This window comes from Rhinoderma darwinii, chromosome 8 (assembly GCF_050947455.1).
Source record: "Rhinoderma darwinii isolate aRhiDar2 chromosome 8, aRhiDar2.hap1, whole genome shotgun sequence".
NCBI lineage: Eukaryota > Metazoa > Chordata > Amphibia > Anura > Rhinodermatidae > Rhinoderma > Rhinoderma darwinii.
This window is the reverse complement of record NC_134694.1, coordinates 4,635,298-4,658,704: the sequence shown is the minus strand read 5'-3', so window position 1 is coordinate 4,658,704 and position 23,407 is coordinate 4,635,298. Positions and strand designations below refer to the sequence as shown.

Below are 23,407 nucleotides of genomic sequence, written 5' to 3'. Positions count from 1 at the left end.
TACACAGCTCAGCAGACAGTATCACACATGATAGGATTAGATACACAGCTCAGCAGACAGTATCACACATGATAGGATTAGATACAGCAGCTCAGCAGACAGTATCACACATGATAGGATTAGATACACAGCTCAGCAGACCGTATCACACATGATAGGCTTAGATACACAGCTCAGCAGACAGTATTACACACAATAGGATTAGATACACAGCTCAGCAGACCGTATCACACCTGATAGGCTTAGATACAGAGGTTCAGCAGACAGTATCACACATGATTGGATTAGATACAGCAGCTCAGCAGACAGTATCACACCTGATAGGCTTAGATACAGAGGCTCAGCAGACAGTATCACACATAATGGGATTAGATACAGCAGCTCAGCAGACCGTATCACACATGATAGGATTAGATACAGCAGCTCAGCAGACCGTATCACACATGATAGGATTAGATACACAGCTCAGTAGACCGTATCACCCATAATAGGCTTAGATACACAGCTCAGCAGACAGTATCATACATGATGGGATTAGATACAGCAGCTCAGCAGACTGTATCACACATGATCGGATTAGATACACAGCTCAGTAGACAGTATCACCCATAATAGGCTTAGATACACAGCTCAGCAGACAGTATCACACATGATAGGATTAGATACAGAGCTCAGCAGACAGTATCACACATGATAGGATTAGATACAGAGCTCAGCAGACAGTATCACACGATAGGATTAGCTACAGAACTCAGCAGACAGTATCACACATGATAGGATTAGATACACAGCTCAGCAGACAGTATCACACATGATAGGATTAGATACACAGCTCAGCAGACAGTATCACACATGATAGGATTAGATACACAGCTCAGCAGACAGTATCACACCTGATAGGCTTAGATACACTTTGTAAACAGGAAACCAGCAGATGGAGGTGATATTCATGAAAAGATGACCTGGAATATATAAAGGGGTGACAATCTTTGCGCAGACTTCTTTATCTATCTGAGGCGCTTAACAATCCAACATGGCTGCCGAGTGACCTCCGCCTTTACAGCGACGACGCGCGAGGTTGGACGTTACAGCGCCATTTATAGACCCGCTAATCGTCTTTGCGCAGTCACTGGGATTCATCAGACGGGTCCGCGGCCTCATTCAACTCCATCCAATAAGACGAGATAAAATATATATATAGATTTAGTACAAACCGAACATTTACAGTAGCCGGGGGCAATATAAAGCGCCACTCGCAGCAGATAATGGAGCGTTTCCTTTTTTTTATCAAACGTTTGTCCAAAAACGCTGTGCATAAAAGATCCGATACCTCGAGGGTTTTCTTGTGAATTTTAAATCACTTTCCTCGTTAAAACCTCAAAAGGATCCGGGGATGGAAAGGTTTCACGATTTGCTTTGATGTTTCTTTGCAGAAGTTGATTAATCTTGGCAACAGAGCACTCTTTCATGGCTACGGTAATGAATTATTCCGGCGCGCACAGTCGGAATTTCAAGGTGCGCCGAGTCGGGGGTTAAGAAACCGAGAGTTTAATAAGGAAGAGGAGGCGACGTCTTATAAAAAAATAAACAAAAATAGAAAATAAATTCCGGCCAATCGGGTGTAAGCGGCGCCATCACGTTTTTTTAAAAGCCTGAAATTCCCTTTTATGTCACGATCCGGTAAAAGTATTTTGGGAGTTTGAGAAACTTGGCAATATTTTATTTCCCTCTGGAATTCTTCAGCTTCTACGTTTTCGGGGACGAGTAAACCGTTTTGAATGTTTTTTGTAGGATCCTGATGACTGTAAGTGAACGAAAACGCGGAGGTATTTGCAGCCGTGGCCCTAAAAGCCACTCAAAAAAAACATAAAATGGAAAAGAAAAAAAACAAAGAAATAAAGACAAATCTATTGGCTGTGCTGGCGGTAACAGTATGGTTTCTACATTGTAACAGTTCTCTCCATGACACCTATTTTCCCACGCCTACTTAGGCTAGGTTCAGCGGAAACACCTAAAAATTTGCACGAGTTATTGTGTCTAACGTGCCCGTAGGCTATCATTGGCCAAAGTGCTCTGTTGGCATACATCTGCCCGGGATAGGCATACAGTTGCATACGTTCAGTCCCGCAGTGTGAACATAGTCTAATTTACACACAAAAAAAAATAATCGAAGGTCATGCATAAAATACGGCGTCTGCTGCATGATTTCTGAGCTTCTATATTGATGGCGACAGGTTCCCTTTAAACGGTACAGATTATTACTCTACAGAGAAGCTGATAACTGGGCGGGGCCGTGACTACTTTATATGAGATTGAGAGTATAATAATATAACCTTTGTGTGACAGGCATCAGAGAGCGGTATGACTGACACGATCATATTGTGCAGATATTATTGTCTGATTCTTATTACAATTCCTTTTATTTGTTGCCCACAGTGCCGCGGATTGTTATTTTGGGCCCCCCTGCATCAGGAAAAAACACCATGGTATGTATGCACAGATAAATAAAAATATGGATTTAAAGAAACGAAGTGACCAGTATACAATGCAGACATCATTCTATTGACCAGTATACAATGCAGACATCATTCTAGTGACCAGTATACAATTCAGACATCATTCTAGTGACCAGTATACAATGCAGACATCATTCTAGTGACCAGTATACAACGCAGAGATCATTCTAGTGACCAGTATACAATGCAGACATCATTCTAGTTACCAGTATACAATGTAGAGAGCATTCTAGTGACCAGTATACAATGTAGAGAGCATTCTAGTGACCAGTATACAATGCAGACATCATTCTAGTGACCAGTATACAATGCAGACATTCTATTGACCAGTATACAATGCAGACATCATTCTAGTTACCAGTATACAATGTAGAGAGCATTCTAGTGACCAGTATACAATGTAGAGAGCATTCTAGTGACCAGTATACAATGCAGACATCATTCTAGTGACCAGTATACAATGCAGACATTCTATTGACCAGTATACAATGCAGACATCATTCTAGTTACCAGTATACAATGTAGAGAGCATTCTAGTGACCAGTATACAATGTAGAGTGCATTCTAGTGACCAGTATACAATGCAGACATACTAGTGACCAGTATACAATGTAGAGAGCATTCTAGTGACCAGTATACAATGTAGAGAGCATTTTAGTGACCAGTATACAATGCAGACATCATTTTAGTGACTAGTATACAATGCAGACATTCTATTGACCAGTATACAATGCAGACATCATTCTAGTTGCCAGTATACAATGTAGAGCATTCTAGTGACCAGTATACAATGTAGAGTGCATTCTAGTGACCAGTATACAATGCAGACATCATTTTAGTGACCAGTATACAATGCAGACATTCTAGTGACCAGTATACAATGCAGACATCATTCTAGTTACCAGTATACAATGTAGAGAGCATTCTAGTGACCAGTACACAATGTAGAGAGCATTCTAGTGACCAGTATACAATGCAGACATCATTCTAGTGACCAGTATACAATGCAGACATCATTCTAGTGACCAGTATACAATGCCGACAGCATTCTAGTGAACAGTATACAATGCAGACATCATTCTAGTGATCAGTATACAATTCAGAGAGCATTCTAGTGACCAGTATACAATGCAGACAGCATTCTAGTGACCAGTATACAATGCAGACAGCATTCTAGTGACCAGTATACAATGCAGACAGCATTCTAGTGACCAGTATACAATGCAGACAGCATTCTAGTGACCAGTATACAATGCAGACAGCATTCTAGTGACCAGTATACAATGCAGACAGCATTCTAGTGACCAGTATACAATGCAGACATCATTCTAGTGACCAGTATACAATGCAGACATCATTCTAGTGACCAGTATACAATGCCGACAGCATTCTAGTGAACAGTATACAATGCAGACATCATTCTAGTGATCAGTATACAATTCAGAGAGCATTCTAGTGACCAGTATACAATGCAGAGAGCATTCTAGTGACCAGTATACAATGCAGAGAGCATTCTAGTGACCAGTATACAATGCAGACATCATTCTAGTGACCAGTATACAATGCAGACATCATTCTAGTGACCAGTATACAATGCAGACATTCTATTGACCAGTATACAATGCAGACATCATTCTAGTTACCAGTATACAATGTAGAGAGCATTCTAGTGACCAGTATACAATGTAGAGTGCATTCTAGTGACCAGTATACAATGCAGACATTCTATTGACCAGTATACAATGCAGACATCATTCTAGTTACCAGTATACAATGTAGAGAGCATTCTAGTGACCAGTATACAATGCAGAGAGCATTCTAGTGACCAGTATACAATGCAGACAGCATTCTAGTGACCAGTATACAATGCAGACAGCATTCTAGTGACCAGTATACAATGCAGACAGCATTCTAGTGACCAGTATACAATGCCGACAGCATTCTAGTGACCAGTATACAATGCAGACAGCATTCTAGTGACCAGTATACAATGCAGACAGCATTCTAGTGACCAGTATACAATGCAGACAGCATTCTAGTGACCAGTATACAATGCAGACATCATTCTAGTGACCAGTATACAATGCAGACATCATTCTAGTGACCAGTATACAATGCAGAGAGCATTCTAGTGACCAGTATACAATGCAGAGAGCATTCTAGTGACCAGTATACAATGCAGAGAGCATTCTAGTGACCAGTATACAATGCAGAGAGCATTCTAGTGACCAGTATACAATGCAGAGAGCATTCTAGTGACCAGTATACAATGCAGAGAGCATTCTAGTGATCAATATACAATGCATAGAGCATTCTAGTGACCAGTATACAATGCATAGAGCATTCCACTTAATAGTATGTAACTGATAGCATTCTAGGAGCTGGTATACAATGCAGAGAGAATTTTAGTATCCAATATACAACGCAGAGTTCATTCTAGGGACCATTACACAAATTCAGATAGTATTCATGGGACAGGAATACATTGTATACAGCATTTTATAGGCCCGCAGACACCTCCGCATTCTAGTGATCAGCAATCAATGTGTTTGGCAGAGGTGTAACCTGAGACTCCAGCAAAATCTGTAACCCACCCACCCACCATGTACCATGTCTAATACTAAAGTCTTTTTATGGGACAGAGGGGCCTCTGAGACCTCCGGCACCAGGGCCCAGATACAAGGGCTACTCTGCTCCTCCTATGGCTACACCCCTGGTATTCATATGACCAGTAAACAATGCACAAGGGGCAATCTAGTGACTAGACAGACTAATCTATAATACAGAAAACACGATACTGACTATTCTCCCTAGTAGTATACAGTGCAGGGAGCCTTCTAGTGACTAGTATACAGTGCAGGGAGCCTTCTAGTGACTAGTATACAGTGCAGGGAGCCTTCTAGTGACTAGTATACAGTGCAGGGAGCCTTCTAGTGACTAGTATACAGTGCAGGGAGCCTTCTAGTGACTAGTATACAGTGCAGGGAGCCTTCTAGTGACTAGTATACAGTGCAGGGAGCCTTCTAGTGACTTTTATACAGTGCAGGGAGCCTTCTAGTGACTTGTATACAATGCAGGGAGCCTTCTAGTGACTAGTATACAATGCAGGGAGCCTTCTAGTGACTAGTATACAGCACAGGGAGCATTCTAGTGACTAGTATACAATGCAGGGAGCCTTCTAGTGACTAGTATACAGCACAGGGAGCATTCTAGTGACTAGTATACAATGCAGGGAGCCTTCTAGTGACTAGTATACAGTGCAGGGAGCCTTCTAGTGACTAGTATACAGCGCAGGGAGCCTTCTAGTGACTAGTATACAGCACAGGGAGCATTCTAGTGACTAGTATACAATGCAGGGAGCCTTCTAGTGACTTGTATACAATGCAGGGAGCCTTCTAGTGACTGGTATACAGTGCAGGGAGCCTTCTAGTGACTGGTATACAGTGCAGGGAGCCTTCTAGTGACTGGTATACAATGCAGGGAGCCTTCTAGTGACTGGTATACAGTACAGGGAGCCTTCTAGTGACTGGTATACAGTGCAGGGAGCCTTCTAGTGACTAGTATACAGTGCAGGGAGCCTTCTAGTGACTAGTATTTACATGTCGAGGCCACACCATGTCACATTATTATAGTCTGGAAGCCGCCACATAGGGCAGTGACATCTACACACTTGCTGCATATAAAACCTCAGCATCTAAGGTTCTCTGCGGGCAGCGGTGGCTGATGAAGCCCCCGCAGTTTCCCCTCTACAGGTAACTTATACATTAGAAATGACTTGTGCCTTACAGTCAACATCTTCTTCTACCCCCCCAGGGGTGAGATCTGGAATCTCCAACCCTCCTGTGTCCTCCGCTCCTGCGCCAGCGCTGTGTTTAAACATACATTTGTTCATAGATCATTTATTTAAAGGCGCAGGCTGGGAGGAGGTGGAGGTTCGCTTGGCATGAAAAAATAGATGGCCTTTGAAACGTCTTTTCTTTTGCAAAAGTTGTGCTCCTTTCCTCCTCGTCTACCCTGCAGGCGAAGCTCCTGTGTCAGCGTCTGAACGCCACTCATCTTACTCCGGAGAAGTTGTTGTCAAATGATGTCTCCCCGCTGGTGGAGGAAGCGCTCCCGTACAAAGGCAAAGACCAGGTAGAGCCGCCGAAAGCGATGCATTGTTTCCAAGCAATATTTGTATGTACAATAACGAGGCGCTGCCAACACCACCGCGGCCGCCCCGGCTTCACCCACCCAATGTCGTGGTGGCACAGATAGAGCTGCTGGCATGATTTACCTATATACTTAAAGGGGCTGTCCACTACTGGACAACTGATGACTTATCCACCAGATACATGATCTGTGGGGGTCCGACACCCAGACCCCGCACCGTTAAGCCGCTCCGGCTGCCGCCGAGCACCAGACGTACATGCCGGAAGCAGTTGGCTCCGGCCACGGAATAGCAACCGAGCTGCAGTACTGTTCAAGTGAAGAGGAGCACGGCTGCTATGCTATGTACGGTGCCAACTGCTTCCGGCTCCGTGCATCGCATTATGTGCCGTAACGTCCGGTGCCCGGCAGCCGGAGCGGCTTAACGGTGCAGGGTCCGGGTGTCGGACCCGCACCGATGATATACTGATGACCTATCCGGTGGGTAGGTCATCAGTTCAGTAGTGGACAACCCCTTTAAGTAACATGAGCTAAGTATTAAGGCGCCTGTCCCTTTAAATAAAAAATGACCTGGAAAGATAAGATGCTCTTAAATATTCTCGGGCTATGCAGCAGGCGGACAGTCATTACCGTGCCCATAGAGGTTGTCCACGGATCCTAGGGGTCATCTACATCTGTGTTGTCATGCAGTGCTGCATTCTTCTTGCTTTTTCACTCCCACTGTGTCAGACTGCACTGTAGTTCTGGAATTCTATTCATGAACCAGGAGGCTCAGCATGAACAGAGCTATAGGTACCTCCCAGATCAGATACATACATGATCCACAATAACACATGCAACTGCTTATTGGTCACTTCTGTTTCTATGAGGGGATATTCGCACAGTGCGGTGAAATCGCGCCAAAACTGACGTTTCCACGGGATTCCGTTATATAGCCTACTACGCTATTCCATAACTTGGATGTATACCAGTTCGGCGGAGGCTAAAAGGACACTCTTTTGGCCTCCGTCCGGCTAATGTTACCCTATGGAGACATTTAGGGTGAGCGCCTGGAGCGTATATGACAAACATGATGCGGACAGGGCCTGCTATATATTTCCTATAGTAATAACCGCTTCTTAGCTCTGCTCCATCAGGACTAAGCTGTGATCAATGGCTCCAGCTTAGCTGCAATGTCCATTGGAGTCTGAGATCCAGAGACTCACTCTGCTTCATTATTTGCTCCCCCATGCTTTACACTGCAGCTCTGCTTGTTCAGATTGGCTGCTGTATACAAGCACAAGCTCAGCAGCAGGATGGTAGTACCCTACATAGTGACTATCGGGTACCTATTGAACATATGTTAATAGCAGTGGTGTAACTTAAAGGGGCATTCCAGTCTTTTTCACCTATACACTGGATAGGAGAGAAATGCTAGATCACTGGGGGTTGAACCGCTGGGATCCCCACCAATCAACAGAAGGGGGGACCCCATGCCCCATTCCCCTCAGTCGCAAGACGGTCGGGTAGGATGGGCTTGAATGGAGCGGAGGCCGCGCATGCTTGGTGCCGCTCCATTTTTTTAAAAATACAGAGCATTGAGAGGTGGAGACGACGTACAAAGAACACAGCGATGGGTCAGAGGAATCAGAAGGGCCAACCGGACACGGGCAAATAGGAGCCACGTCCGAACAGCGAACAGATCAATGGATCGGGGGTGTCCGGGATTCTGTGTTGGGGGGAGCAGACCGTAGCAAGAGTTGCTTTTGGTGAATCTGAGAGGACAGTTTCTATGTTGGAATAACCATTTCTCGTGGGGTAACGTACCACCAACCAGGGACCGCCATTCTACAAATGTAGGGACAACCAAGTCTTGGCCAACAGCTTCTTGGCATAATATAATGTCTCCACAGTAAATGTATGGGCACGACGGGAGTCCGCAGGGTCAGGGCTTAGGGCACAGCGGGACAGGAGACCCCATCTCATCGTTCAGAAATTTGACAACTAGATCCCAGAACCCGACCACCTTAGGGCAGGACCACACTAGATGATAAAAGGAGCCGGAGGTAAGTCCACACGTCCCACTCCGGCAGGGCCCCCACCTACCAATCCTAATACTGGTGTCTTCTCATGGGGCAGAGTGGCTTTTGGGCCCACTCAAATACCAGGGTCCCGGTGCACCTGCTACTTCTGCACCCCTGATTGATGAAAATTGGCCTTGATATGGGGGAACCTGGAGATCCGCTTTGCCTAATGGGATGTTCTCTGTCTCTGGTGAGAGTTTCCCTTTAAATCTTGTAGATTATGGGATCCATGGCTCTGCCTTTTATCCTCTACATCCTCATATTACAACGTATCGTCAGCAGGAATATAAGCCGGCGGAGCTGACAAGAAAAATCGGATATAGAAACAGTTCAGAGCGACTCCTCCGCTTGCTGTCAGTGGCGCTCCTCATTCCCATCAGCCGTTCATTGCATCAGTAGGTACATCTAGGAAAGAGGAAAAAAAAGCAGCGTAATTAGCAGAAATCATTGAAAGCCTCTTTGTTAAGCTGCGGGGGTTTGCTGAAGATCTTCAGAAGGGATTAGCGGCAGTGGAGGGTGGCGGTGATTTGTATATATGTGGAGCCCGTTAATCCTCCGATGATCAGCCGCTCGCTTTTCAATTGCGCTTAATGAGAACATTTTCTTCCGAGCCGGCGTTAATGACAGCAGAGTCGGCGCATGTTAAGTTTTTACCCTTCAGTATTAGGATGAAATGACATGCACTTATAGATAGGAAGCCGCTTTATCTACTGTATAAAGGTATTAGGTGGGGGATTTGGCCCTCCGGCTGTCACCGGCGCTGTATCTCCTGCGGTACGCCGTCACGGTGCCCGCAGAAGTATCGCTAATCCACCTGAGCGGAGGGCGCGCAATAATGGTGTCAATTCCTTGGCTCTGTGTGTTCGGCTTATTTTATGAATGAATGAAGTCTATATAGAATCCCATTGGGCCCGGGGAAGGCTGATACAGAAACGCACCAGTCAGCAGTATTTTTTTAGCCACGCACGCTGCAATGTTTTTAGGATTTTTTTTCCCCAAAGTGTGAGTTCCTTTATACTAAATATCTAGGTACTGCCCTGTCAGGACCTTCCTCCTCACGTGCCGGGACCTTCCTCCTCCACCTGCCAGGACCTTCCTCCTCCACCTGCCAGGACCTTCCTCCTCCACCTGCCAGGACCTTCCTCCTCCACCTGCCAGGACCTTCCTCCTCCACCTGCCAGGACCTTCCTCCTCCACCTGCCAGGACCTTCCTCCTCCACCTGCCAGGACCTTCCTCCTCCAACTGCCAGGACCTTCCTCCTCCAACTGCCAGGACCTTCCTCCTCCAACTGCCAGGACCTTCCTCCTCCACCTGCCAGGACCTTCCTCCTCCACCTGCCAGGGCCTTCCTCCTCCACCTGCCAGGGCCTTCCTCCTCCACCTGCCAGGGCCTTCCTCCTCCACCTGCCAGGGCCTTCCTCCTCCACCTGCCAGGGCCTTCCTCCTCCACCTGCCAGGGCCTTCCTCCTCCACCTGCCAGGGCCTTCCTCCTCCACCCGCCAGGACCTTCCTCCTCCACCTGCCAGGACCTTCCTCCTCCAACTGCCAGGGCCTTCCTCCTCCACCTGCCAGGACCTTCCTCCTCCACCTGCCAGGGCCTTCCTCCTCCACCTGCCAGGGCCTTCCTCCTCCACCCGCCAGGGCCTTCCTCCTCCACCCGCCAGGGCCTTCCTCCTCCACCCGCCAGGGCCTTCCTCCTCCACCCGCCTGGGCCTTCCTCCTCCACCCGCCTGGGCCTTCCTCCTCCACCCGCCTGGGCCTTCCTCCTCCACCCGCCAGGACCTTCCTCCTCCACCCGCCAGGACCTTCCTCCTCCACCCGCCAGGACCTTCCTCCTCCACCCGCCAGGACCTTCCTCCTCCACCCGCCAGGACCTTCCTCCTCCACCCGCCAGGACCTTCCTCCTCCACCCGCCAGGACCTTCCTCCTCCACCCGCCAGGACCGCCCTCCTCCACCCGCCAGGACCTTCCTCCTCCACCTGCCTGGGCCTTCCTCCTCAATGACAAATCCCTGCACACAAGAGCCAATTTGCACTAGCAAAACTGCAGTGTAAAGCATGGGGGAGGAACAGAGCAGCAGTTTGAGCCCTTGTTGAGACTGAAGGTGGATTTAAGACGGAGTCCCTGATCATAACTGTATTCTAATGGAGCAAAGCAAAAAAAGTCTTGCGGAGCCGCATTGTGAAGCACTTAAAGAGGATGTCAGAAGATTAAAAGTTCTCTCCTAACTAAAGGGCAGGTGATGACCTGCTGATCGGTGGAGGTCCGACCACCAGGACCCCCACTGATCACGAGAACGGGGTCCTGTTCTTCAGAATAAATGGAGGGCCAGGTCTACGGCAGTGCCATAGAGAATGAATGCAGCAGCAGGGCGCAAGCGCCACTTGCCGCTCCATTCATTCGGAGGATCGGACCCCCAGTGGTTGGACCCCCACCGATCACCTGTCCTGTGGTTAGGAGAGAACTTTTAATCTTGGAACAACCCCTTTATCTACTCTGTTACATTGTAACAAACCTTCAGCTGTGTGAGCCGGACTAGGTCAGGAGGGATTTTTATCTTCTGAATGTAAACTAGAATTTTTAGCATTCACCAGTAGCAAGCAGAGATGTTGAAAATGAGGATTTTTTTTGTTTTGTTTACATAAAACCCCTTTAAATATAACTAAATGTATTAATATAAGGGAAAGCATTGATGTGACAAGTGAAGGTGACGTGACTTGTGAGGCGCCATTAGACCCGTGCCAGTCGGCTTTCTCTCCGTTAGATTGGTTGGGGGACGCTGTTTAGTGCGGACCCCCCGGTAGACGCTCGTACGGTTTGACATGACACATCAAAGGGGCGAACTAGACACCAACCCGGCCCGCGAGCAGCAGGAAACACCTCTGGAAGGAAACCTAGTCAAAGCCGCAGATTAACTCTCCAGCAGCGAGGGGCTCTGACACACGCCACCCCCCGGGACCCCCGACTCTCCTGATTCCTGCACCCCCTCCCCCGCTATAGAGCAGATGGGCTGCTGCTGCTCCTGGTCTTCTGCTATTTTATTTATATATTTATGTACTTCTCGTCTCTTTATAGGAAATCCCAGATGCATTGTGGGCCGGGCTCATCCAAGAGCGACTGTCAGAAGTGGACTGTGTAAAGCGGGTAAGTAGAGCGCCTGCCGCCGACTGCGGGAGAGGGGACGGCGCAAAAGGAATCAAGTACCTGCAGTCCGTCTTCTCTCCGGTTACTGTGCAGGTCAGTGCAATATGTTGCTCCCTGTTATCAGCCATTTCAGGCCAAACCGAGGCCGACTGTAGAACAGATACGTACAAGCTACTGTTCTCTGTTATCAGCCATTTCAGGCCAACTCCAGGCCGACTGTAGAACAGATATGTACAAGCTACTGTTCCCTGTTATCAGCCATTTCAGGCCGACTGTAGAACAGATATGTACACGCTACTGTTCTCTGTTATCAGCCATTTCAGGCCGGGTAAAAGCTGACCGTATGGCAGGTAAATTACATCTATTTTCCCTGTTATCAGCCAGTTCAGGCCAAATCGAGGCTGACTGTAGGCCAGATATACAAGCTAATGTTCTCTGTTATCAGGCCACAGCGAAGCGGACTGTAAGACAGAACCCCTGTTATCAGCCATTACAGGCCAAAGTGAGGCTGCCTGTAGGACAAATAAATACAAGCTAATGTTCTCTGTTATCAGCTATTTCAGGCTGGGGTGAAGCTGACTGTAGGGCAGGTGAATTGCATCTATTTTCGCTGTTATCAGCCGTTTCAGGAGAGGCTGACTGCAATGTTCTTCAATGGGATGAGTGGCAGAAATCCAGACGCCTCCCCTCCCCCACAATCACTGCTTCATGTCACGTATCCCCAGCGCTGAGACATTTACATCATACGTGTGATCTGCTTCCCTCCCAGCCCAGTATACAAGCTTAGAAATGTCCCACGGGATTCTCACCCAGCTTTCCTGGAATCCTGAATGGTAAACAATGTTTTGTGGCAAATTTGTCATTCTGAAGTCTGGGAAAGCTGGGTGGCAACTTGTGAGTCAGCTGTAATAGCGGCCATACCGGTCACTCAGCTTTTCCAGCAGCCGGCGCACCTTGGGATGTGTCTATAGGAAGGGAGAAGCCGCAGCGCCAGTCTAATTAGCGGCATAGAAGATGGTGAAGGCTGGCATATGCTCATGGCGGAGAACAGGGGAGATCAAAGCCAGAACAAGGAAAGCTTTGTTGATTGCCTGAGGCAGGTGGCACAGACACGGAGCAGAGAAATGCCAACATCGACTTATCGGCTGTGGTTCTCAGCGCGTGCGCCGAGATTTATGAGCTGCAACCGCGGAACCTGAAGTTTTCTAGAGCAATATTCCGGGTTAAACTGGGCCGCTCAATTCAAGTGAATGACGTTGAGCTGCAATACCACATACAACCTGGGGACAGGAGTGGCGCTGTTCATAGAAAAAAAAGCAGCCCTGTCCTTCTAATCCTGGACAACCCCTTTAAGATTGGAAACGGTGTGTCGTCAGCGCGCCGACGCGTTGGTGAGGTGCACAACGGATGCGCCCTGCTTTGCCGTATCATCTCCCCTTTAAAATAAACGGAATCTCCAGTAAATATAAATCCTGGAGTTGTTTTTCATCCATCAAATCTAACTTAAAATCCTAAATATGAACTCCCACAGGGGTTGTTACTCCACTTTCCCAGAGCCCTGAATGGCAGGACCGCCTAGTTATGTAATGATATAGAAGCGAGGGGTGTTTCCGTACATAACTGGGCAGTTTTGCCGCTCAGGAGGCTGGGAAAGATGGGTGACATCTCTTCTGGAAACTATACTGACCACATATTCCCGAGTTCTTCTGTTTCATAGGAATATCGAGAGAGACCATCGATCTTGCAATCATCACGGCTCTCACAGGAGTTGTCATCCAGCTTTCCCAGGGCCCTGAGTGACCGTTTTACCATCCAGTATGCTGGAAATACTGAATAACCTCCTTTGCGCAGCTATATAGTGGTCACCCAGCTTTCCCAAAAGAAACGGCTAAACAGAATGGACGTCCCCAGGACATATAGTTATGGGGGATTTTAGAAAGGACGGAGACTGACGAGAAGTTGTCGTCCCCCCGCTCCTGTCCAGCGCTGACACAGTTAAACGTGGTAATCTCCTGTAATCAGCACGTTGTGATCCAGAACTAAAAAGCCCGGACAAGGAAGAAATAAATGAGGGAAGGGATTAGTTGCGCTCCGCCGCCGAAACGCGTCGGCTGTAATCAATAATGCAGCTCCTCCCTTTGAACTTACACGGCAGAATTAAGGGTCTTGCAATGCAAACCGCGGCACGTCAATTATTTGTGTGTATCGAGCCCCCCATCCCCCTCCCCCCACTCCGTCAGACCTGACATGGTTCAGTCTCTTATAATAATATCTGGCCTATTATTGATGTGGCGCGATCCGCCAACGCCAGGACGTAAGCTATATGGTAAAATGTCGCTCATAACATATTGTGAAGTTAAAGGGGCTCTCCGCCTGATTTACCCAAATTTAAACTGAACCGGCGTTTTTTTTTAATACCCGGTTGTTTTCTAACCAATAATTTGAGCTGATCGTCTTTATAGCGGTTGGAGCGCCGTTTTTTTCTGATAGACATAGAGCTAAGCCACTGTTCACACCGCCGTCATGGTTGCTGCCATTGTCCGTCAGACTCCCTGATGGACCCCATTGACTCTAATGGGGTCTGTTGGGGTTCCGTCTTGGTGTCTGTTGTTTTGATGAGACTAGCAATGTATGCTGCGCCATTCTTCCCGTTAAACATGACGGAACTGCAGACGAAGGCGGAGAATGACGGTCGTGAGAATTAAGCATCAAAGATCATAATCTTTCTGCCTGCAGCCACCACTAGGGGGAGCTCACTGCATACTGTTTATACATTAAGCGCCATAAGCAGTAAGCTCTAAAGCTCCCCCTAGTGGTGTCTGCAGGAAGCTCAGAAGGACTAATTCACATCTGCAATGGGCACTCCGTCCCAGATTCCGCCGGAAACAATAGCGCAGCCGAGCTATTGTTCCCAGTAAATTCATGGACACCCCGAAGGAACCCGTTCCGTCAGGCGCCGATCGTCTCCGTTGTTTAACGAAACCTGCGCTACCGGCATTTCCGTTGTTCTACTCCGACGGAGGAGAATAATGGAATGCAGAATGCAGATGTGAACAGGGCCTTATTCTATGTCTATGCAGAGGATTTGGAGCTCTGTGTCCGAAAAACAGAGCTCCAACTGCTATACAGATATATTATGAAATTAATTAAAACGGGTCAGTGAATGGAAACATTCATTGTTTCCATTCACTGAGGCTGAAAACGCGTCATGGTCATATCCAACTAACACAGGTGCAGGATTCGTTACAATGTATCAGAGCTCTCTCTTTTGGTCGGACATGACTAGGGTGGGTTTTCAGATTTTGGAGGATGTTCTTATTCACTGACAGTAAGCAGACATCTTGAAAAGATTGAGAAAGGGTCAGTTCACACGACGGATTTTGCGTGGTGGGTTCCGTCGCAAAATCGTCCGCGGAATTATTCCTGCTGTCGGCTGGATATTCCTCCTCCCGGTATGGGCGGAATCCGCCTGATGATCGGGAGGGACGCTTTTTCCCGATTAGCCGGAAAAAAAAAGCGTCCGAATTCCGCCATGTGAACAGGGCCTGAGGACGTTTTCATTGTAAACCTCAACGTTTTTTAAATAAATGGCGTGGATTTAGCGCGATCACAATCGGAGCAGAACCCGTGACAAAAATAAGTTCTGACGTAGCGAGACATTCCGCCGCAGATTTTGCCGCAAAATCAGCCTGTCACCAAAGTGCCACCACATCTCTCCGTGTACCTGCAGCGCTGTCGTGGTTTGTGTACGGTGAGAGGCGTAATCCGCTGTCACTCACGGCGCCGCTTCACTGCATAGTCTTATTTTTATCCGCCGTATTCGTGCGTTTACCATCACGGTTTTTTTTCCGTCTCGGAAAACGTCATTCAAATTTCCAGGGAGACGAGGACGACTTTATAGTTACAGCGAAGTGACAGACGAATAAAGAAGGGAAGACGCGCCATTTTTTTTTTCCAGTTTGTCCAATTTACGCGGCTGGCGGACGTGTGTGGGAATGAGATGCGGGCCGGGGACCGGCAGCGCGTGTTTTATTTCCCCGCACTGTGGCATTAATTGCTCCGTTCCCCGGCGCTGACGGCGAACGGGCAGAATAACGTCTCCATTTTTCTGACACTCCCAGGTTTAAAGATGTCAAGCGCGGCCTCAGAGGACTCGGCATTGTATTGATCAACGGGCCCGCGGAGACTGCCTGCCGAGCGTTAAATCTCTGCCAAATGTGCCGAGGCGCGCACAACTACCGGCTGCCGGGTATCCTGGCGCCGCGCGAAAAAAACAACTCATTGCAGCCATTGTTCTCTGAGCTGGCAGATCCGATGACTTGTCTCTCTACAGGGGCTCGTACCATCCGATCCTGCGCACCCCACCCCCGCTGGAGAAGGAGCACCGAGACTCCTCTACGAATAGGACTACAGGTGGATGATGAGAGTTAATGACGTCTGTGCGGTCGTTACCTTGGATCTTTTATTGCCGCACATGAATTATACGATGTGTTAACCGTTAAGTGACCTCTAGGCGGTCCTCGCAAACTTTTCAACTCCGACTACGATCTGAAGTTCCCTTCTTAAAGGGGAACTTCACTTTTTATTCTGGTTTCCAGTGCAGGGCTCTATATGTCGCTGTTGGATACTGGCCTCGTTAACCCTGTGGTGTCTGCAGCCAACCCTGATACGTTATTATTACACTGTGATATACGTGCTGCGACTTTACATCCGTTTGCGACGTCGTCCGTGAACTGGGGCCCCCCCGACCCTCCACCAAGCTCCATGACCCTTCAGGTTCTAGATCGGAGATGTGGACTTGAATGAGACTGTAATCCTTGTACACGGCAGTCCCATTCAGGACTATGACTAGGACCATCTACATCCCAAGCAGCAGAGGCCACAACCAAATTAAATTAGGTCCCTCCCCTGACCACTACCTGCGACCCCCACACTGGCGTGCCCTGACCTGGACTGGCGATCACAGTGATCACCATCTAGACCCTCCCCCACTTGGCGTTCCCTGACCTGGACTGGCGATCACAGTGATCACCATCTAGACCCTGCCCCACACTGGCGTGCCCTGACCTGGACTGGCGATCACAGTGATCACCATCTAGACCCTCCCCCACACTGGCATTCCCTGACCTGGCGATCACAGTGATCACCATCTAGACCCTCCCCCACTTGGCGTTCCCTTACCTGGACTGGCGATCACAGTGATCACCATCTAGACCCTGCCCCACACTGGCGTGCCCTGACCTGGACTGGCGATCACAGTGATCACCATCTAGACCCTCCCCCACACACACACTTTCTCTCCACATTTCATTCATTGACTCAATCTCGACAAAATTTATTGTTTGGGGCTGAAGGTGACGTCTCCCAAAAATGTCCTGCATTTTAATTGGATGCTGAAAACATCCAATACTCCAGAAAGTCCTCTCATCTGGAATCCCAGGTGCTGCACTGCCTCTATAAAAGTCATCTTGAGCTCATTTAAAGGGCTCCTCCAGACTTGCACCTAGTAAATCCCCAGTAACTTTCAAACAGGCTTTGTTTCAACTCTCTGCTTGCTGTCAGTAAATAAGAACATCCAGAGGCGGGTCCTGATGATGTCCATCTAACCCAAAAGTCGGGTTCACGACGCTGTATACTCGAACCTGGCGTAACCAGATGCGATCAGGACGGGTTTATCAGCCCCGAGATGAAAACGGCAATGTTTCCATTCGCTGACAGCAAGTAGAGATCTTGCAATCAATATGGAATTCATGCACAACGTATATCAAAATCAGAAATTCCCGTAAAAAAAAAAAAAAATTCCCTTTCTACGTAACCCGTCCATATAGGAGAGGCGCTTCCGAGTTAATTGCGTCCGCCGCTCGACTTGCCAGCACACGATTCGGCGCTGCTCATTACCGCCGCCGCTGTGCGAGCACATAAGGCAGTCTGTTTGTGAGTCAGGTCTGACTCTGGCTCGCGTTTCTGTGTTCCTGTGCAGTTCCCCCGCCGCCTCTAACCCTATGACTGTCCGTATATATATATTTATAAGGCTGGATTTCATTTTATGTGTGACATCTGCTAGCGGCGCGTCCCTCCTGTGATCGCGGGCTCGGTGCAGCTGTTGAGACCTCCAGCTTGGAGCTGTACTGAGGGTGCCCCCAGCATACGGTTTTTTGATGTGGGATGAAACAGAACCAAACCACTGAGGGTATGGAGCCAGCGCCAGCAAGAGGAGTGAAGCACATCAGAATATCAATTAACCTGTTCTGAACAAAGCGCGGCGCGCGGCGGTGGAGAAGACGCTTCGCTGTGATGTGTCAAGACGCCACATAATATATTCTAATTAAAGGATTGATTTTTCTCTTTATTTGTGAGCTCCTGTACCTCCAGACCCCGGGAAATATCTAAAATATACAAAAAATAATCACCGGCAGCCGCCGCCGCCACGCCGTTTAATATGCATGAAGCCTCAGGTTGTGTTTCCTTAAAGTAAATTGCAGAGAAGTTCCTCAATAATTGTTGTAAAGCAAAAACCTTGTGGCTCTGTCCCGGAAAAGTCAGGATTATTGGTTGTTTTTTTTTTAACTGGAAAAGTTTAACTTCAACTTCCCACGTAAATGTTTCTTTACTTTATTCGCATTCTATTCGATTTATTGCTTTTTTTCCCCCCAAAACCTGCGGCTCCCCAGCTGTAACAAAACTGCAACTCTGAAAATACCCTGACAGCTGCAAGCTGGGAGTCAGTAGTATTGCAACAGCTAGATTCTCGCAGGGGGAGAAACTATATGGCGCAAGTTTATTACAGGATAAGTAATGTAATGTATGTACACAGTGACTCCACCAGCAGAATAGTGAGTGCAGCTCTGGAGTATAATACAGGATGTAACTCAGGATCAGTACTGGATAAGTAATGTAATGTATGTACACAGTGACTCCACCAGCAGAATAGTGAGTGCAGCTCTGGAGTATAATACAGGATGTAACTCAGGATCAGTACTGGATAAGTAATGTAATGTATGTACACAGTGACTGCACCAGCAGAATAGTGAGTGCAGCTCTGGAGTAAAATACAGGATATAACTCAGGATCAGTACAGGATAAGTAATGTAATGTATGTACACAGTGACTCCACCAGCAGAATAGTGAGTGCAGCTCTGGAGTATAATACAGGATGTAACTCAGGATCAGTACAGGATAAGTAATGTAATGTATGTACACAGTGACTCCACCAGCAGGATAGTGAGTGCAGCTCTGGAGTATAATACAGGATGTAACTCAGGATCAGTACTGGATAAGTAATGTAATGTATGTACACAGTGACTCCACCAGCAGAATAGTGAGTGCAGCTCTGGAGTATAATACAGGATGTAACTCAGGATCAGTACTGGATAAGTAATGTAATGTATGTACACAGTGACTGCACCAGCAGAATAGTGAGTGCAGCTCTGGAGTATAATACAGGATGTAACTCAGGATCAGTACTGGATAAGTAATGTAATGTATGTACACAGTGACTGCACCAGCAGAATAGTGAGTGCAGCTCTGGAGTAAAATACAGGATATAACTCAGGATCAGTACAGGATAAGTAATGTAATGTATGTACACAGTGACTCCACCAGCAGAATAGTGAGTGCAGCTCTGGAGTATAATACAGGATATAACTCAGGATCAGTACAGGATAAGTAATGTAATGTATATACACAGTGACTCCCCCAGCAGAATAGTGAGTGCAGCTCTGGAGTATAATACAGGATGTAACTCAGGATCAGTACAGGATAAGTAATGTAAGGTATGTAGACAGTGACTCCACCAGCAGAATAGTGAGTGCAGCTCTGGAGTATAATACAGGATATAACTGAGGATCAGTACAGGATAAGTAATGTAATGTATATACACAGTGACTCCACCAGCAGAATAGTGAGTGCAGCCCTGGAGTATAATACAGGATGTAACTCCGGATCAGTACAGGATAAGTAATGTATGTACACAGTGACTCCACCAGCAGAATAGTGAGGACAGCTCTGGAGTATAATACAGGATGTAACTCAGGATCAGTACAGGATAAGTAATGTAATGTATGTACACAGTGACTCCACCAGCAGAATAGTGAGTACAGCTCTGGGGTATAATACAGGATGTAACTCAGGATCAGTACAGGATAAGTAATGTAATGTATGTACACAGTGACTCCACCAGCAGAATAGTGAGTGCAGCTCTGGAGTATAATACAGGATGTAACTCAGGATCAGTACAGGATAAGTAATGTAATGTGTGTACACAGTGACTCCACCAGCAGAATAGTGAGTGCAGCTCTGGGGTATAATACAGGATGTAACTCAGGATCAGTACAGGATATGTAATGTATGTACACAGTGACTCCACCAGCAGAATAGTGAGTGCAGCTCTGGAGTATAATACAGGATGTAACTCAGGATCAGTACAGGATAAGTAATGTATGTACACAGTGACTCCACCAGCAGAATAGTGAGTGCAGCTCTGGAGTATAATACAGGATGTAACTCAGGATCAGTACAGGATAAGTAATGTAATGTATGTACACAGTGACTCCACCAGCAGAATAGTGAGTGCAGCCCTGGAGTATGATACAGGATATAACTCAGGATCAGTACAGGATAAGTAATGTAATGTATGTACACAGTGACTCCACCAGCAGAATAGTGAGTGCAGCTCTGGAGTATAATACAGGATGTCCAAGTGATGATATCAGTTAGGACAGGGCTATATGTGCTATAATATGAGGAAATAACTGGAGACAATGAAGGTCACAGACTGAGTTACGTAGTGGATGAAGTAGAATTGTGTGGCTCCCCTGAAGTGATCCTGTTAGTTTGTCTTTCTGACCTCCTTTAGTGTATAATATAAAGTTGTATTTATAGAAGTAAATTTCTTAGTAATGTCATTGGTTTTGCCTTCTCACGTCTGTCACTTGTGGCTTTCAGGGCTGGATCCTTGAAGGGTTTCCCCGGACCAGGGACCAGGGATTACTCCTACAGATGAATGGGACGTCTCCGGATCATATTGGTGAGTTCTGAATTATCATAAACTTCACCTGCAGGATGAGGCGCGGAGTCTTGTCCGTATCAGCAGCCTCAGGACACAGCTCCTTACATTACCCAGGACAGGCGATAAATGTATGATTTCTGGGGGCTTCACTGCTGGGGACCCTACCCCATCCCAGGAACAGGGGTCCTGACTCCACAGCATAAGGACAATCCACAGGATATGGGGTCCCAAATCTGACCCTCTTCCACCTTCTGCCTCGTTTGGCTCTGGCCACTGTCTAACGAGGTGATCGATTTTTCCTGGAAACGGCTTATCCCGTTTTACTTTGCCAGTTCTGGAAATAGCGCAGAATAAAGGGCTTTGCCGTTTCCGGAAAACGAGACCACCCCGTCAGACAGTGGCCGGAGCCCTGCCAAAAATGGAGAAGGTAGGACGTGGGTCAGGGAGCCCCGCTGTGTGGATATGCCATAAATGTCTGAGATGGGAATACCCCTTTAAGGACCGTTTCACAGCCTAATAGTAACTTGTCTTAAAGGGGTTATCCATGGGTTGATTCTGGAAAGGCAGCTCCGTTCCATTCAAGTGACTACCAGACGCACCCATAGACCAAAGTAGTGCCGTGCTTTTTATTATGACAGATCGATTTCCATCGTTTATGATCATGGTTACTGATCGTCGTCTGGTCGGATCATTTCTATCTATACGGTTACATGTGGGGCTCTGTATTCTGTGGGATTTATCTTCTGTTCTGTCCTCTCCTGCAGTGGTCCTAGATGCTCCGGATATTGTCCTGATTGAGAGGAATATGGGCAAGAGGATTGACCCCACAACTGGAGGTAGCAACGGCCACGGTTTGCAGATATTTTTTGTGTGTGGTGTTAATGGGGAGTCTGATTGTCCGTCTCCATTTCTCAGCGCTTGGCTGGAGTTGTAAATGAAGACTCTAAGGTGGGTTTACACAGGCAGATTTCTACTGCTAATGATCGACCATACAAGAAGGTGATCGGCGCTCGTTTACAGACCCTTTTACACGGGCCGATGCTTTCTGTATGGGACATGCAGTGAATACGATCGTTCGGTTCCCATCAGTTTGCCTCGTTGTCGGCAGCACATTCTCTGCTTACACGAGGAGATGTGCTGCCGACAACTATCATTTTATAGGCTGCACAAGTCACGTGATCGGTCGACATACGATCATTTGCTGATCGAACTTTATAGGCTGCACAAATCACGTGATCGGTCGACTTACGATCATTTGCTGATCGAACTTTATAGGCTGCACAAATCACGTGATCGATCGACATGCGATCATTTGCTGATCGAACTTTATAGGCTGCACAAATCACGTGATCATTCGACATGCGATCATTTGCTTATCGAACTTTATAGGCTGCACAAATCACGTGATCATTCGACATGCGATCATTTGCTGATCGAACTTTATAGGCTGCACAAATCACGTGATCATTCGACATGCGATCATTTGCTGATCGAACTTTATAGGCTGCACAAATCACGTGATCATTCGACATGCGAGCATTTGCTGATCGTGCCCTGTTTTCACGGGCCAATAATCGTCGGAACAAGCATTACTCAGAACGCATGTTCTCAATTACTGGCCCGCGTAAATAGGCCTTTAGGCCAGTTTCACATGCGCTTAACACGGCGCAAATCCCATTTCTCCCCTTATCCCTCCTCACGGGCATCAGATTGCCGTCACTTGGCCGTACACTGCCTATGGAATGACCTTTTTCTTTGATCACCCCCTTCAAATACGCCATTCAGGAAGTCCATCAATCAGGACACCCCTTTATTAGTCAGAGTGGAGGTCCCTTCCAAAGAGGGACTTGCGATCGATATATAACAGGTGATACCTGTCAGTGAATGAAATTGCGATGTGACCTGTGTCTTGCAGAGGTCTACCACACAACATTCGATTGGCCTGAAGACCTTGAAGTGCAAAAGAATTTAGTGGAACCAGCGGAGACCTCAGAAGAGGAGACTGGGCAGAGGCTGCTGGAATATCACAGAAACATCCCTGGAATTCTGCGAGCGTTCCCCAAGATCTACAAGAAGATCAACGCAGATCAACCGTGTATGGACGTCTTGTCACAGGGTAAGCTGCCGGATCATCTGCTGTCCACTAACCCTCCATATACCTGGCTCATCTATATGGGGCCTTCCTCACATGCTACTAGTGCAGCAGCCATACAGTGAGGTAGTACAACTGCTGCATTAATGCAATGCTGCGCCCCCTGCTGGTAGCAGACATTACTATGAAATCTTCTAATAGGCCTTGGTAGCAGAGGGTCCTGTAAGAACAGATGTGAAGGTCAAATGTCCTCGTCGCCGTTTTGCCTTTTCGCTCTTCTTCTTTGCACTTTTAATTACTTCGTTGGTTCCGTCTTGACCTCTCGCCGTCAACTTGTCTTGAACATAAGACAATGCCCCCCAGTCCCGAGAATGAATATGAATGGCGCGTCCCTTTCTCGGAGATTAATTAGTTTTCAAATCGCTTAATTACATCT

General features: G+C 47.3%; 1 protein-coding gene across 3 annotated transcripts in view; it reads left to right on the top strand.

Moving 5' to 3' along the window:
- The window catches only part of AK8 (adenylate kinase 8), an 82,555-nt gene that overhangs the window by 25,935 nt on the left and 33,213 nt on the right, over positions 1-23,407 (top strand). For 2 of the 3 annotated variants that reach the window (XM_075834706.1, XM_075834707.1), the window contains 6 exons: positions 2,437-2,486; positions 6,537-6,650; positions 11,804-11,872; positions 20,816-20,897; positions 21,644-21,715; positions 22,795-22,995. In XM_075834706.1, coding sequence (XP_075690821.1) covers positions 2,437-2,486; positions 6,537-6,650; positions 11,804-11,872; positions 20,816-20,897; positions 21,644-21,715; positions 22,795-22,995 — 588 coding nt within the window. Of the gene's footprint in view, positions 1-2,436; positions 2,487-6,536; positions 6,651-10,161; positions 10,833-11,803; positions 11,873-20,815; positions 20,898-21,643; positions 21,716-22,794; positions 22,996-23,407 lie in introns of those variants that run through there. The other variant, XM_075834708.1, reaches the window with a different exon arrangement.